The sequence below is a fragment of the Stegostoma tigrinum genome, chromosome 21, assembly GCF_030684315.1.
Source record: "Stegostoma tigrinum isolate sSteTig4 chromosome 21, sSteTig4.hap1, whole genome shotgun sequence".
In the NCBI taxonomy this organism is placed as follows: Eukaryota; Metazoa; Chordata; class Chondrichthyes; order Orectolobiformes; family Stegostomatidae; genus Stegostoma; species Stegostoma tigrinum.
In genome coordinates, this window is record NC_081374.1 from 13,844,693 (window position 1) to 13,862,132 (window position 17,440).

At 41.8% G+C, this 17,440-nt stretch overlaps 1 protein-coding gene across 1 annotated transcript; it reads left to right on the forward strand.

Annotated features, from left to right (window-relative positions):
- The first annotated feature begins 1,873 nt into the window (after window positions 1–1,873).
- On the forward strand, window positions 1,874–15,487 carry LOC125462972 (gastricsin-like). Its single transcript, XM_048553534.2, has 9 exons — window positions 1,874–2,009; window positions 5,567–5,732; window positions 6,656–6,773; window positions 6,900–7,018; window positions 9,741–9,940; window positions 11,345–11,467; window positions 11,551–11,695; window positions 13,387–13,485; window positions 15,030–15,487. The coding sequence occupies exons 1-9, from the start codon at window positions 1,924–1,926 to the stop codon at window positions 15,183–15,185; spliced, it is 1,212 nt and encodes a 403-aa protein (XP_048409491.1). The 5' UTR covers window positions 1,874–1,923; the 3' UTR covers window positions 15,186–15,487.
- Window positions 15,488–17,440: the final 1,953 nt, after the last annotated feature.

The window sequence follows — 17,440 nt, forward strand, 5'->3', positions numbered from 1 at the left end:
TTGGAGATAGTCAGCATGGATTCGTCAAGGGCAGGTCGTGTCTCACAAACCTCATTGAGTTTTTTGAGAAGGTGACCAAGCATGTGGATGAGGGAAGGGCAGTTGACGTAGTGTGCATGGACTTCAGTAAAGCCTTTGATAAGGTTCCACATAGTAGACTATTGGAGAAAATACAGTGGAACAGGATCGAGGGAGATTTAGCAGTTTGGGTGAAAAACTGGCTTTCTGTAAGAAGGCAACGAGTGGTGGTTGATGGAAAATATTCAGCCTGGAGCCCGGTTACTAGTGGTGTGCCTCAAGGATCTGTTTTGGGACCGCTGCTGTTTGTCATTTTTATAAATAACTTGGACGCAGGCAGAGGTGAATGGGTTAGTAAGTTTGCAGATAACACGAAAGTCGGTGGAGTGGTGGACAGTGTGGAATAATGTTGCAGGTTGCAGGGAGACTTGGATAAACTGCAGAATTGGGCTGAAAGGTGGCAAATGGAGCTTAATATGGATAAATGTGAGGGAGGAATAATAGGAAGGCAGAATACCGGATCAATGGAAAGATTCTTGGTCGTGTGTATGTGCAGAGGGATCTTGGTGTCCATGTACGTAGATCCCTGACAGTTGCCACCCTGGTTGATAGTGCTGTTAAGAAGGCTTACGGTGTGTTAGGTTTTATTGGTAGAGGGATTGCGTTCCGGAGCCGTGGTGTCATGCTGCAACTGTACAAAACGCTAGTGTGGCTTAATTTGGAATACTGCGTGCAGTTCTGGTTGCCCCATTACAGGAAGGATGTGGAAGCATTGGAAAAGGTGCAGAGGAGATTTACCAGGATGTTGTCTGTTCTGGAGCGCAGGCCCTATGAAGAAAGGCTGAGGGATTTGGGTCTTTTCTCATTGGAGAGAAGGAGGCTAAGAGGGGATTTAATAGAGACATACAAGATGACCAGAGGATTAGATAGGATAGACAGTGAGAGTCTTTTTCCAAGGATGATGATTTCAGCTTGTACAAGGGGGCATAGCTACAAATTGAAGGATGATAGATTTAAGACAGATGTCAGAGGCAGGTTCTTTACACAGAGAGTAGTAAGGGTGTGGAGCACCCTGCCTGCCAATGTAGTTAACTCAGCCACATTAGGGGCATTTAAACAGTCCCTGGATAAGCATATGGATGATGATGGGATAGTGTAGGGGGAGGGGCTTAGATTAGTTCACAGGTCGGCGCAACATTGAGGGCCAAAGGGCCTGTTCTGCGCTGTATTGTTCTATGTTCTGTGTTCTATGTAGAAACTGGCCACTGAGACAAAAAATAGAAGGGGTGTGGAAAACAACATGGAGCTCCATGAAAAACCTCAGGCCATTGTGTTCTTTTGCCCAATTCCTGATCTCTTGATCCTACTCCCAGTAAATGGTTGACTGCTTATCTTCCCAGCGTAGTTCCAATGTTAACTGGTAATAATTGTTCTCTCTTCTCTGGTCTGCTGTTACTACCCCATTCTTCAAAACAAAAGTCATGTCTCCTCTATCTTTGCAAACTTGTGCCTCATCTCCATCCTGTTTCTTTACAGAAATGCAAGACTGTTTTTTTGTGAACAATATAAATGTAAGTAGCATTACTCAGAATGGACTAGCATACTTTGCTCAGTGAATTGCCTTTTCCCTGACAATTTAATTCTCATTAGTATGGTTAGTTGCTTGTTTGTCTTCAGATACAAGACTTCTAACCACAAAATTGTTTCAAGGTGAAAGGAGGCTTAATTATTTTAAGATTACTTTGGATTTAAACAAAGCGCAATCTAGTTCAGAATCTGTGATAAAATGACCTTCATTAGTGAACTTGAAAAGCAGATTGCCTGTTTACTCATGAGTATAAAGGTACTTGCCTATTGCAGTCTTTAGCACAATTCAGGGAATTGTGTGGATCTCACTTGGCTCCAATGTTTGGTGACACTACCTCAAGCAGCAAAATGAAGTTGTTAATCTTTGCTCTGCTCTGTATCCAGCTCTCTGAGTGTTTGTACAAGTAAGTCGCGAAGCAATTTAATACTTTGACCTGGTGTGAAATTTTCACCAGATTTTATGATGGTTACTTTCTGTTCATTTGCTAAGGGAAATACTTGGTTCTTCAATTCTGTCAGATGCAAAACTTTATTTTGCAGTTATGCATATGAGAAGAAGATGGACAAAAAATGCAAGTTTGCTGCCATCACTGGTCAAAATGAAGAAAAAACCTGTTAAATCCTATATACCAGGGAGCCAAGGAGGTTCACTGTTGACTATACTTATGACCGAGACTGATATTTTTGGGCACAAATTTAAGGGATATTGTGGGAAAGTGAAGTTGCTGTGGAGACGATAATGAATGATGGTGCAGGCTCCTACTCCTCTATAACAAAGTGTGAAGCTGTATGAACCCAGCAGGCCAAGCAGCACCTCAGGACCACAAAAGCTCTCCTACTCCTCTATCCTGTGTTCTTATAATCTAAAACTAGAGGATAAGAACAAAGTATTAATTTTAAGGCAAGGTGAATGTAATTTCTCAATGTGTGGATCAATAAGTATCTCCATCGAGAATAAATAAAATCTCTTTTCGTTAATTAACTTTTGTTTGAACATTGACTTGGCCATTCAAGTGGCACCTTTTGACACCCTGCCTTCAAAAGCACCACTGAAAAGTGCTGCGCTGTGTTAATGAACTGGTTCAAATTTCCACAGTCTCCTGACTGACATAGCCAGGCGCTACCAGTTAATTCAACCTGTCACTTAAATGGCTCAAGCAGAAGAGTTTATGATGCATCTGATTACAGGGAGACTTGGAGGCTACAGTGATACATTGGGGAAAAGTTGAGCAATAACTTATGGAACACCAGTGTTCATATGCTACTCGGAGAAAGTCTTCGTCTGTACAAGGAATCTTCAATGCTAAGTAGTGGAATACATTGGGGACGTACAGAAGGAAAACATATTCTTAATCAGCTTAACAAAGTGTGGGGCTGGATGAACACAGCAGGCCAAGCAGCATCTTAGGAGCACAAAAACTGATGTTTCGGGCCTAGACCCTTCATCAGAAAAGAGGATTGGGGAAAGGATTCTGAAATAAATAAGGAGAGAGGGGGAGGTAGACTGAAGATGGATAGAGGAGAAGATAGGTGGAGAGGAGAGTATGGGTGGGGAGGTGGGGAGAGGATAGGTCAGTCCAGGGAGAACAGGCAGGTCAAGGGGGTGGGGTGATGTTAGTAGGTAGGAAATGGAGATGCAGCTTGAGGTGGGAGGAAGGGATAGGTGAGAGAAAGCACAGATTAGGCAGGCGGGAATGATCTGGGCTGGTTTTGGGATGCAGTGGGGAAAGGGAAGATTTTGAAGCTGGCGAAATCCACATTGATACCTTTGGACTGCAGGGTTCCCAAGCAGAATATGAGTTGCTGTTCCTGCAACCTACGGGTGGCATCATTATGGCACTGCCGGAGGCCCAGGATGGACATGTCGTCTAAGGAATGGGAGGGCAAGTTAAAATGATTCGCGACTTGGATGTGCAGTTGTTTACTGCGAACCGAGCGTAGGTGTTCTGCAAAGCGGTCCCCAAGCCTCCGCTTGGTTTCCCCAATGTAGAGGAAGACACGCCGGGTACAGCGGATGCAGTATACCACATTGGCAGATTTGCAGGTGAACACCTGCTTGATGTGGAAAGTCATCTTGGGGCCTGGGATGGGGGTGAGGGAGGAAGTGTAGGGGCAGGTGTAACACTTCCTGAGGTTGCAGGGGAAAGTGCCGGGTGTGGTGGGGTTGGAGGGGAGCGTGTAGCGGACAAGGGAGTCACGGAGAGAGTGGTCTCTCCGGAAGGCAGACAAGGGCGGGGATGGGAAAATGTCTTTAGTGGTGGGGTCGGATTGTAGATGGCAGAAGTGTCGGAGGATGATGCGTTGCATCCAGAGGTTGGTGGGGTGGTATCTGAGGACTAGGGGATTCTCCTGTGGCAATTATTGCGGGGGCAGTGTTTGAGGGATGTGGTGCGGGAAATGCGGGAGACACGGTTGAGGGTGTTGTCGACCACTGTGGGGGGGAAGGTAGCGGCCCTTTAAGAACTTGGGCATCTGGGGCGTGTGGGAGTGGAATGCCTCATCTTGGAAGCAGATGCTGCGGAGTCGAAGGAATTGGGAATAGGGGATGGAATTTTGCTGGAAGGTGGGTGGGAGTCGCTGTGCTTGAAATGGACATTGGTTTGTAGGTGGTTGTCTGAGATGGAGATAGAAAGGTCCAGGAAGGTGAGGGATGTGTTGGAAATGGTCCAGGTGAACTGCAGGATGGGGTGGAAGGTGTTGGTGAAATGGAAGCAGAGGCTTGGGGACTGCTTTGCAGAAAACCTATGCTCAGTTCACAGTAAACATCTGCACCTCCCAGTCATGAACTATTTCAACTCGCCCTCCCATTCCTTAGACGATATGCCCATCCTGGGCCTCCTGCAGTGTCATAATGATGCCACCTGTAGGTTGCAGGAACAGCAACTCATATTCCGCTTGGGAACCCTGTAGCCCAATGGTATCAATGTGGATTTCACCAGCTTCAAAATCTACCCCCCCCCCCACTGCATCCCAAAATCAGCCTAGCTCATTCCCACCTGCCTAACCTGCTCTTCCTCTCACCTATCCCCTCCTCCCACCTCAAGCCACACCTCCATTTCCTACCTACTAACAACATCCCACAACCTTGACCTGTCCGTCCTCCCCGGACTGACCTATCCCCTCCCTACCTCTCCACCTATACCCTCCTCTCCACCTATCTTCTCCTCTATCCATCTTCAGTCCACCTCCCCCTCTCTCCTTATTTATTTCAGAATCCTTTCCCCATTCCCCTTTTCTGATGAAGGGTCTAGGCCCGAAACGTCAGTTTTTGTGCTCCTAAGATACTGCTTGGCCTGCTGTGTTCATCCAGCTTCACACTTTGTTATCTTGGATTCTCCAGCATCTGCAGTTCGAATTATCTATGCTCCACATAAGATTGTTTAGGGTGCTGTGGCGTACCTCTGGAGTAGAACTGAATTCTGGGATAAAGTTTACAAACTTCATTCCCAGAGGTGAAATGGATAGAATTTGCAGATTTTTTAAACAGTTTGTTAAAATCCCATTTTTTTTTACCAGAATGACCTTAAAATAGCCTCTGAAACCCAAGCACTAACATTTATTAGGTGTGCAGGGAAGAAATTTGGTTCTGAACAAACCAACTTGATGTAAAGTACAGAAATAAAACAAGCTAAAAAGTGTTGGCGGAAGCTGGTGTGGTTAAGTAGGCAGCCAACCTGTGGTTCTGAACATCAACAATAGTACAGGGTTGCTTCCTGTTCGATGGGGCCTACCTTCTCAACCTACCCAACAGTAAAACCACAGCATAAGGAATTGGGTCAGCGATCCTCGAATAACCTAGCGATCTCTTCGAAGTGCAGGTTTCAATTTCTCACTCTCCATTCTTGTGGAGCCCTGAGTTGTGTGGCATCTTAGAATGGCAGTTCAGTGCTTAATTTCTATTGTTTGCAAAGAGATTGTCCCATCCCCCAATTAGTTGATGGTATTTTTGAAACAATTTCAGAGTGCCTTTGTACAGAAGCAAATCTGTGCGAGATATCCTGAAGGAGCGTGGGGAGCTGAAAAGGTTCTTAGAAACTCACAAATATGATCCTGCCTTGAAGTACCAACATCTCTTTCCTGGATACCAGTCAGAGAATGCAAATGAGCCACTTGTGAATTTCTTGGATGTAAGTCAAGAAGTAAACTATTTCAAATGGAGAGAGGAGTGTCGATAACGGAGTTAGAATGCCATTGCTTTGGGCTTAATTTCTAATAGAGGCTGACTATCCAGCTCATGTACCAGCAGGTGCTACAAGACTGAAGCATATAAACATTTCCCTTCTTCAGGTCATTGCTGGCCTAATAATTTCATTTATAGCTGCTGTTCCACCAAGGAGCAGGGCACATGAATCTTAATAACATTCTTTTTAAATGTGATTAAAAACTGTAAGAACCAGCATACTGTTGACACAAATGTCAGTCAAAATTAGAATCAGGACAGACGCATTTCAATTTTAAAGATTTATACAGAGAAAGGAGTTGAGAAACAGTATCATTCAGCTAAAACAAAACTTTTTATAAAAGGAGTAAACCACTTAATTACCATCAAAAAGGTGTAATTGATCAATGTCAGAAGGTCTTTTCCCCAAGGTGGGGAGTCCAAAACTCCAGGGCATGGGTTTAAGGTGAGAGGGGCAAGATATAAAACGATTGTATGGGACAAATTTTTCACACAGAGGGTATGGAATGAGCTGCCAGGAGGCGGGTACAATTATAACATTTAAAAGATATCTGGATGGGTCTGTGAGTAGCAAGGGTTTAGAGAGATATGCTGGCTAATGGGACTAGGTTAATTGAGGATATCTAGTTGGCATGGATTATTTGGACCAAAAGGTCTGCTTCTGTTCTGTACACCTCTCTGAACCTGGTGCCACGGCTCGCAGGCCAAGTATAAGCTCGGCTTTCCAGAGATATTCTTCTTGTAAACGTTTCTAATTTTTAAAGGCTGTAGTTGACAAAAAAAATGAAGTTATGTTTACTACCAAATAATGATACTCTTTTACTGAGTAACCAGTGGCTAATTGTAATATCCTTTCTCAATCTTACACAGAACTCCTACTATGGTTCTATTACTATTGGTACCCCACCCCAGAGTTTCACCGTTCTGTTCGACACTGGCTCCTCTAACCTTTGGGTCCCCGCTATCTACTGTAGCAGCCTAGCATGTGGTAGGTGTACCACCAATCAGTGATTATTTGCACAGTCTCTCTCCTCTTTTTTGATGTGGAGGAATCCACTAACATGCCACAGCCTTTTAATGAAAAAAATTGTAATTCAATCCTCCCTCTCTTCAGAGCACCATCCCAAATTCAATCCAACTCAATCCTCAACATTCAGAACAAACAGGCAACGTTTCGGCATCGCTTATGGTTCTGGAAGTTTAACTGGATTTTTTGGATATGATACAGTTAACGTAAGTATTTAGTGGTACTAATCAGAAAGTTACCAGTCATTTCTTAAAAAGGAACAAAAACAGAAGTTGCTGGGAGTTCTGCAGGTCTGGCAGCATCTGTGAGGAAAAATACCTGAGTTAACGTTTTGGGACTCAGAACTGAGGAAGGGTCACTGGACCTGAAATGTTAACTCAGATATTTTTCTTCACAGATGCAGCCAGAGCTGCTGAGCTTTTCCAGCAACTTCTGTTTTTTGTTCCTGATTTACAGCATTCGCAGTTCTTTTGGTTTTTATTTCATAAAAAAAGGCCTCTCGTTAAAATGATGCCCATTGAAGTATTTCTGAAGCATGATCCCTGCTTTTATGTAAGAAGGGTGGGAGGATATTTGGAGATAGAGGGATCCAAAATCAGCACAAGATACTTACCAGGTATTCGGTTTTTAATGATGTTGTCGCAGTCTACATTAGCACTGCTTTTCTTTGCAGTAGTGTTGCAGAATCTTTTACAGCCACTTGGGTGGAGTTGGGGGCATGGTTAGAGCCTCAGTTTTAATGTCTCATTCAAATAACAGCAGTGCCAACGGTGTGGCGCTCCCATAATGCTGTAATACTGTGTCAGCCTAGAATGTGGGCTCAGCCCTCTGGGACAGGGCTTGGATCAGAGCGCACTGATTCTGAGGTGACGGTGCTATTTACTGAGCCTTTGCTAATTAGCCTAAGCTTATTGGGGGTCTTGTGATGCAGTGGTTATGCCCTTACCTCTGAGCCAGGAGGGCCAGGTTCAAGTCCCACCTGTCCCAGAAGTGTGACATAATATATCTGAAAAGATTGATTAGAAATTGAATTGAACTGAATACCTGGTAAGTATCTTGTTGCTGATTTTGGATCCTACTATCTCCAAATACCCTCCCACTTTTCATACATGAAAGCAGGGATCATGCTTCAGAAATACTTCAATGGGCATCATTTTAACGAAAGGCCTTTTTATGAAATAAAAACCGAAAGAACTGCGAATGCTGTAAAGCAGGAATAGCTGCTGGACTTGCTACATTATATCTGTGACTCCACTTCCAAAGTGCTTAATCAGTTGCAAAGCATTTTGCACAGTGTGTTGACTAAAACATGACCTTCTTTATGATAAAAAATGGTTTTTAATGTAGTGCCTCTACTTCTGGGCCAGAAGGTCCAGGTTCAAGTCCTAACTGGGTCAAAAAGATGTGTCATAATATTGTCTGAAAAAGTTGATGAAAATATCTATTGCCCCTGACTGATAGAGTGGGAGTTACACCCTCCTGTGAATATTTTATTCCAGCTAAAACTATTTGCCAATCTCTCACATGCAAGATGTGGGATTATATAAGAATTACCAGAGAGTTATAGCAGTTTATGTTCTGGGTTAGATTTGCTGATTAGTTACAGTTTCTCTATTTGTTATTATATCAACCAACTTTAGCCAGTTACCTTTGAAGAATCAAACAATAAGTCAATCTCACTTTTCATTCTTTTTTGGAAACTCTGCTGATTTCTGAATAATAGATCACAGGGCCTTGTGTCTAGAAGTTCAAACAGCACAAACCCACTTGTGTTTAACATGCAGCTCCCCACATGTGACAGCATACACTTTTCATCATCCAGACCTTGTAGCAGGAATCGACCTGGACGCGGGGATACACAAAATGACACCACCGCACACCGCACCCACCCTCTGAGCTGTTTCTTGCTTGAGAACCAGGGTGTTTACTCAACGGTTAGCAGGTTCAAACAAAGAACCTCAACCCATACACAGGGAGCATCAAAGCTCTTTAGATATTGACAGTGTACTGCTCCTTTCAATCATCATATTGCAATCAGTCATTTTGTCTCGTTTGTTCTGTTGACTCAGCAATGCTCAGTATGACTGACCAGTGTTATCTGGCTGATAGCTATTACCCGACCAACTGATATAAAGATGGCATAAAACTAAAGCTGTCTACTTCCGGCATTTTGTTATTTTGAACAACTGAACCTATAATTTTAATTAAACTGTACAAACAGTGCAGCAAAGTTTGAATTTATTATTAAAATCTTGATTACTAGGTGGTAAGAACTTTGCAGTTTTGAATTAGAGGAGTATGCTATTTATTATGAACAACTTTGGGGCTGATGTTCAGGTTACAATCTCAGCAGCTGCTACTTGCATTTTCCTCCAAAGGCTTACAATGTCAGCAGTGGCACGCTTTGTTACTTCTGACTCATTACCAGATTTTTGCGTGTTATAAATATCATCCAACTGGCTCCTCATTTACGGGACGTGGGCAGCGCAGGCTAGGCCAGCCCTAACTGCCTTTGAGAAAATGGTAGTGAACTGCTTTCTTGAACTGCTGTAGTCCGTGAGGGTGTGGGGGTTGGGGTAAGTGGGGAAGGGAAGTAGCTTGATAGTAGAGATAGTAACAACAGATACTGGGCTAAAAGAGGACAGGCCGGGACAGGGGGTAGGCTCCTGCCCTGCTCCGACTGATGAGTGTACCATAGAATACTCAGTGCAGGAATCTAAACTGAGGTTATTCAAGTTTGATGGAACAAAATTAAATAAAGGAACAGAGCATGCTGCTGATTTTAAAAGAATCTATATTAGGATCATTCTGCTAACCCAACAAGAATTAATGGCTAAGGTGTTGGAATCATTAGTTTGGTTGTATTGTGTTCCTAAGTTCACTTTAATATTTTCTGTCTCTAATATAGTCTTTTTATTCCCACCCAAGGTTGCAGGTATATCTATTCCCCAACAGGAGTTTGGTCTCAGTGTGACTGAACCAGGAACTACCTTTTATTATGCAAGATTTGATGGAATCCTTGGTCTTTCATACCCAGCACTTTCAGCAGGGGGCGCCACCCCAGTTTTTGATGGCATGATGCGGGACAATCTGGTGTCGTCCCCTGTGTTTTCTGTTTACCTGGGCAGGTAAGAGGATGGGACGAGAATGAAATAAAGGAATTGACCAGAAACATTGCCCTCATTTAACTGGTCGAATTGAGGAGTAAAGTTTCTTAAGAAACCCAGGGAACCCCAGAGTCTGGTACCTGAACAGTTGATTTAAGAAAGCCTTGCAATTATGTAGGACTTTTCATGTCCTGAGTGTTTATTGACTATGAGTGGCCCATAAAGAGCAGTTGTTGGACTAAAGTAGGAAGGTTATGAGCCAATTTGTGCTTGGTAAGGCCTCGTAAACTGTAAAAATCAGGTAATCTTCTTTTTTAATAATAGAGGTTGAGGGATCAATACAGGCCAGAAAATTACTATAACTCAGAACTTCAAATACTATTGTGGGGTCTTCTGTATCTATCCAAGAGAGTGGACGGGGCAGTGGTTTATTGCCTCATCAGAAAGTTGATAACTATGAGTGACAAACAAGACTTTTGTGCAGAAATTTCTGGAGTAGGATTTGAACTTGAACTTCTTAACTTAATAGCCTGTATCCTATCACCAAGCTACACCGAAGGCGATTCAATTGTTGAAGGTCACTGAAATACATTTTTATCTCAAATCGGTCTATAATTTGTGAGTTTTAAGACCTGTTTGAATAGAGTTGTGTCAAGGCCAACTAACATGAACCTACATTGTCGCTTGAAATAATGACTGTTTTATAGTAAATATTTGAGAAGGAGACTGTGGACGGAGATATGGTCATAATGAAAGGCTACAAGGAGAAAAAAAAGTTACTTTCCAAAAATTAAAAGGGTATTTTTTTAAAAGAATGGCAGTTCAAAAAGAATTAATGGGAGTCTAACTATAATCCTGACAAGTTGGGTTTTAGCTCTGCTTAACAATCATAAGGATTCATTAATAAAGAAAGAGGCACCCAACCACATTTTCCTTTTGAAAGCAGGAAACAGGCCAATGTGGATAGCTACACCACATTCAAATAGAATACTCTACAATTCAAAAACACATTCTGACTTTACAGCACAGGTCCCCTAAATAAGGGAGAATTTTGACAAAACATTACACATCAGCAACGTTCACATTCCTGGAATACAAGGGACCCTTGGAGGGAGTTTAACCATTCTAAATTTCCTTATAATTGAAGAAAGTTGTCTTTCTGCAAACTTAATGATCAAAATCAAAATTCGCAGGATAAGAAGTTGGGTTGTAAGTATATTCAAGGCTGACGTAGGCAGAGTTTTAATTAGTTAGGATATCAAAGGCTATGGGGCTATAGAGAAGTGGAGTTGAGGGTTATCAGACCAGCCATGGTCTAATTGAATGGTGGAGCTGACTCGATAGGAAGAATAGCCAGCTTCTGCGCTTATGACTTATGGTCCCATAACACTAATTAGTAAAGCTGAATATCTTTCTTCTTTCTAGGGAACCAAACAGTCAACATGGCGGTGAAGTGACATTTGGAGGGATTGACCATAGTTTGTATACGGGTGAAATTGTCTGGGTCCCTGTCCTTCAGGAATTGTATTGGCTCATCCCAATGCAAGGGTAAGTAAGAAAAGACTGGTTGTTCACGAATGGCTTGCAATATCCACAGATTAACACCCAAGTAATAAAATTCTGTTTCTTAGTGTGCTTCTCAATGGTGAACCGACCTTCTGTACCCAAGGCTGCCAAGCTATGGTTGATACTGGGACTTCATTGCTCACTGCACCAAGCCAGGAATTAGAACAACTGATGCGATACATTGGTGCCCAGCAGAACCAGTATGGGGAGGTAAGCTTTGCAAATACATGCTTACCAATACAGGCCCTGCAGAGTATTGGTGCTAGGATTATAGTGGCACTTGTTGGCCACAATAGTGGAATCTATGTTACAAGACTATCTTTTCGGACTGCCATTTCCTCTACCTGATTGTTGCGAGAGCCTTAAGCAAAACTAACTTCTGTGGTCGCTATTGAATCATTAATGGATTGAAGTCTTAATTGGTTTGTGGAGAATATTGACTTTTATTTGAAGGAATCATGAAATGGTGTCAGAGGTCACATGACATCAGGTTGACTGATGAAGGAGCAGTGCTCCGTAGCTTGTGATTTCAAATAAACCTGTTGGACTATAACCTGGTGTTATGTTCCTTCAGATTTTGTCCACTCCAATCCAACACTAGCACCTCCAAGTCATGAGACAATCGTATGGCGTGGAACTATCCTAACAATAAAACAATGCTTGCCCTTTTGAGGGTGCACATGATGGATACAACGGGGAAGTAGAAAAGAAGGACTTCTCAGACTTTTGACAAAGCCTCTCCTAAGGCAGAAGCTGTATTTTGAAATATGGTACTCACACAATGCTTAGATTTACAGTGTTAGATTTACACCTTCCTTAAAACAGAAGAGTTTAATCAGAGCAAGATAGTAAGTGTGTCATGTGGGAAGTGCCCATCGTGATATCTTGTGGCATTTAGGGATAACGCAATAAACGACATCAGGTTGTTTAAGCCATTTAGTCCTCATAGAATCCACTGACAATGGCGCATTGGCAAAGGGAGGGGCTAGTAAAGGCAATAAAACAAAATATTGAGTCAGACTCTCTCCTCTGTGGCAAAGCTTTCTATACTGTAACACTTACCAGCATGAAGATATCTAACCTTGATTCCTCACCTCGTTCACTTTGGACCAATTTTAAAGAGACCAAATGTTGAATTTGACTTCCCAGTTTAGTAGAAATCATCTGTTCTAATGCACTTCATCAAAAACCTTTGATACAAAATACGCTAATAAAATAGAAGCATGGATTATAGGAGCAGGAGTAGGTCATTTGGCCCTTGAAGTCTGCACTGCCATTCAATATGATTATGGCTGATAAGCCTACTCAATACCATGTTCCCAATTTCACCCCGTACCCTTTGATCCCTTTATCCTGTAGATCTGTATGTAACTTCTTGAAACTGCACTATATCTTGGCCTCTCCAATTTCTGTGGCAGACAATTCCACAGGCTCACCACTCTCTGGGTGAAGATATTTCTTCTCATCTCAGTTCAAAATGGCCTACCCTGTAATCCTTAGACTGTGACCCCTGGTTCTGGATTCCCTGGTCATTGGGAACATTTACCCGGTCTAGTCCTGTTAGAATATAATAGGTCTTCATGAGATGCTACCTCATTACATCTTCTTTGCAGTAAATATAGTCCTAACGGATCCACTTTCTCTTCATACATCAATCCTGCATCCCAGAAATGCAGACTGATTGCACTTGTTCCATAGCCTCAGTATCTGTTCTCAGATAAAGACACCAAAGCTGCACACACAGTACTGCAGGTGTGGCCTCAACATCACACTTTCAGTGGAAATGAGACTACTTGGGATAGGTTGTCTGTGGAATATAACTTTTCAAATGATTCCTTGCTGTGCATTGTTTATTTGTGCTACACAAGCAGATCTACTGAATTTTCTTCTTTATTTCACAGTTTGTAGTCAACTGCAATGCAGTCGGAAACCTGCCTTCATTGACTTTTGTAATCAATGGAGTTGATCTCACTATTCCAGCCTCGGCCTACATCCAACAGGTGTGTGTATGACAGCTGTCTTTTTTTTTATAAAGCTCACGCTTGATATGACTGAGTTTGGTCAGAGGAGTTGCATAATTGATTGGCTGCCTATTTTATTCATTCATGTGGTGCACCTATTTTGAGTCAGACTGTTCCTCATTTTGTTGAGAAAATTGGTAGTAAACAGTTTTCTCAGTACGACTAAGTTGTTTCCAGGCTGTGTGACTGTCAATGGCTTCCTAGGCCATTTTAAGGATAATCAACAATAACCGAGGACTTGTAACTTGAGTCTGGAGTTGCATGTAGGTCAGATTGGTAATGATAACAAGCTTTCACCAGTAAAAGACAAAACAATCTGCTTGTTTCATAGTCATCAGTATTGATGCTACCTTTTCAGTCCAGATTTAAATTGTGTAAATTCCGCAGCAGCTTGAGAAGTGATTTGAACTCATGATTCGAGATTATTACTCCATACTGTAAAAGCATAACCAAGAGCAAGAAGACATAATCCAGCCCCTCAAGCCTGCTCCACCATTTAATATAACCATCGTTGATCCCAATTCCACTTTCCTGCCTGCTCTTCATAATCTTTCGACCCATTATTCATTAAAAATCTATCTACTCCTTTAGTTTATTTACTGTGTCAGCACCCATCACACTCTAGTCGAATAACATAATCCTTTATTACTATTGTTAATAATGAAGCATTAGGAATACATTATGGGCTTAAATTTACTTTGTGTTGCACTGAAATCAGAAAATCTTCTTGCAAATATTTTATGATTATTCTGCAAATAGTTTTTAAGAAAAATTATTATTTAGGGGAGCAAAACGCTGCAAAGCTCTTCAATCTGATTTTTGATTTGATCTCTATTCACAATGTCTCATTTCAGTGAGATAATGTGCTATAAATTTCTCAATGGTTGCATTTAGTGAAGCTAGTACTGGATTTTGGGTAGCGCCATGTTGTGGGAGGAATAGATTTCCTGTTTGAATGGTTTTCCCAATCCCTTCCAACCCGTCCCCTACTTTGTTCCCTTCTATCCTTCTCTGGTGAATCAATGCTATCGTGCACTGACTAACGGAAGAAGTTTGAAACTCCCAACGTCAAATGGCTGTACAAGTGAAGACACAACTTAATCCATTTGAGTGGGAGTTAAACAGCTCACTGCCAGAGATAGCTAACTCCCGAATTGAACAAAGTTGAAGGGAATAAAAAGCTTCCATTAACATTAATCAATTTAAGCATTTTGTTTGTTTATTGTCAACTTTGTTTTTTTTATTGTCAGTGCAATAATAAGACCAGAAAAATGTGATCTGGAAGTATTTCTGTGGAGTTTCAGTATGAGAGCTGAAGTTAATAAACCTATCCTGATTATTTGTGAGCCTGACCTGTTTATGAGTTGAATGGTGTGGGATCGTTCTTGTGGTACAGTGGTAAAGTCCCTATCCTTGGAAAGGGAGGCCTGGATTCAAGTCCCACCTGCTCCAGCAGTGTGTAATAACATTGCTGAACAGGGTGATTAGAAAATATCTGAGTATCGTTTTTTGATGTTTTACAGAGCTACGGCCAATGTGTTGCTGGATTTGAGTCCACCTACCTGCCAGCTCCTACCCAAAATGGACCTTTCTGGATCTTGGGTGATGTCTTCCTGAGAGAATTTTATTCTATTTATGACAGAGGGAACAACAGAATGGGATTCGCTAAAGCTGTCTAAGCTGTGTACATTCTGGCTTCTCCTTCAAGAAAAGCAATATCTTCTCCAAGAGACTCTATGCCTGTCATAACTGACCTTCCTCAATAGACTGATTATGGTATATTTTCCCAAGTGTCATTGCTACTGATGTTTGTGTTCTGTTTTGACGCAGGCACAACCTTACTCACAAATCAAGTACTTGCCCAGTATCTGCCGCATTCATTTCACAAAAATTTTCATTCCGTTGATTGAGAAGCCTTTCCACCTGAAGGTTACCATTGCTTCACGTGTAAATAATAAATATTATAAAGCATTGAAAAGCACTATTCCTGGTTCTTGTCTCATTAGCGTATTTTTGACTATTGTCAGCGATGTTCACGTACTTTTCAACCAATGGATTTCATATTCCAGTCATTCTTTAAGGCCAGCGTAAGATCTGTTTTTCTTGTTATATTTTCCATCACTTGGGACACAATATGGCAAAACCTCAAATTTTAAAGTTTTCGGCCTCTACCCCTCTATAGCCTCATCATTCCACATTTCCGTATCCTCTTCAAGCCTTGCAACCTTCTGAGATCTCTATATTCCTTCAATTCTGGTTTCCTGTGCCTCCCTGGTATTGAGTTTCCACCACTGGTAACTTTGCATGACAGCCTTAGATTTCTTAGAATTGGCTTTATTGAGACGTGCTCAAACGGTGCCGCCTTGGGTAAAAATATAGCTAGGTACAGATTAGTAAGTACTTTTTTCAAGTCTGCATGGAACAACACTGCAGAGAAGGAGGTAATTCCTGCGCTGTGCTTGTTTCTACTCTTTAAAAGAGGCATTCAATTCATCTTGATCGTATGCTTCTTTCCTCATAGTCTTGCAAGTCTTTTCTTTTCAAGGGTTCATCTAATTTTCCTTTGAAATGAAGTTCTGGAGTAATAAAAACTGGCATACATATTTTCCCCAAATCCCTAATGGCTCAGTTATTAAAACATTTAGTTATTGTAGAAAAGAACATCAAGACCTGGATTGCAAGGCAGGAGATGAGTGGAAAAGTCAAACTGAACATTTGAACAATGTGAAAAGCAGAAGACATTGTTCTTTGGCATGTGTAATTGTTGGAATGTAGCATGAGATTCACAGGCAATTGGAGAAAAAAGAAAAATAAAGAACTGCTTTGGCGTTTATAAGGTAAGGAAATCACGCTGTGCATAATTCTAATTCTACACAAGCTCCTGCGTTGTGAATGTGTTAAAGTTAGTCTTGTTGTTTCTGAGTAGTGAGGAGACCAGAACTGGCCAGCTGTGATGCTGAATCCCCCAGAGTATTGGATGACAGCATTTTCTTTCCATTCAGATTGAGTTACATGAAACTTTTTAATAAGTCATGATTTTATTTACAATAGTCAAGTGTCTAAGTTAAAGTAAAAACCTGAACAACAACTTTATTCCAACATGTTTCTGCCTTTAGGAAAAGAGCAGAAATTATTTTGACATTAAAGCACAAAGTATCAAATTATTTTAATAGCAACATGAAAACTATTGCTGCTAGAAAGATTACAAGCCATATTTCAATTTTTCTTCCTTGTGGCCCACCTCAATGGGACTGCTGTGTGAAAATCATTAGAAGCTTTTAAATAAAAGTTAATTCACAGAATGTGGTCGTCACTGGCTAGGCTAGCGTTTACTGCCTACTGTTAATTGCCCAGAGGGCAGCTCTATAAAACTTTGGTTAGACCGCACTTGGAATACTGCGTCCAGTTCTGGGCGCCCTATTATAGGAAAGATGTGGATGCTTTGGAGAGGGTTCAGAGGAGGTTTACCAGGATGCTGCCTGGACTGGAGGGCTTATCTTATGAAGAGAGGTTGACTGAGCTCGGTCTCTTTTCATTGGAGAAAAGGAGGAGGAGAGGGGACCTAATTGAGGTATACAAGATAATGAGAGGCATAGATAGAGTCGATAGCCAGAGACTATTTCCCAGGGCAGAAATGGCTAGCACGAGGGGTCATAGTTTTAAGCTGGTTGGTGGAAAGTATAGAGGGGATGTCAGAGGCAGGTTCTTTACGCAGAGAGTTGTGAGAGCATGGAATGCGTTGCCAGCAGCAGTTGTGGAAGCAAGGTCATTGGGGTCATTTAAGAGACTGCTGGACATGCATATGGTCACAGAAATTTGAGGGTGCATCCATGAGGATCAATGGTCGGCACAACATTGTGGGCTGAAGGGCCTGTTCTGTGCTGTACTGTTCTATGTTCTATGTTCTATGTTCTATGACATGTGACAGGCAGGT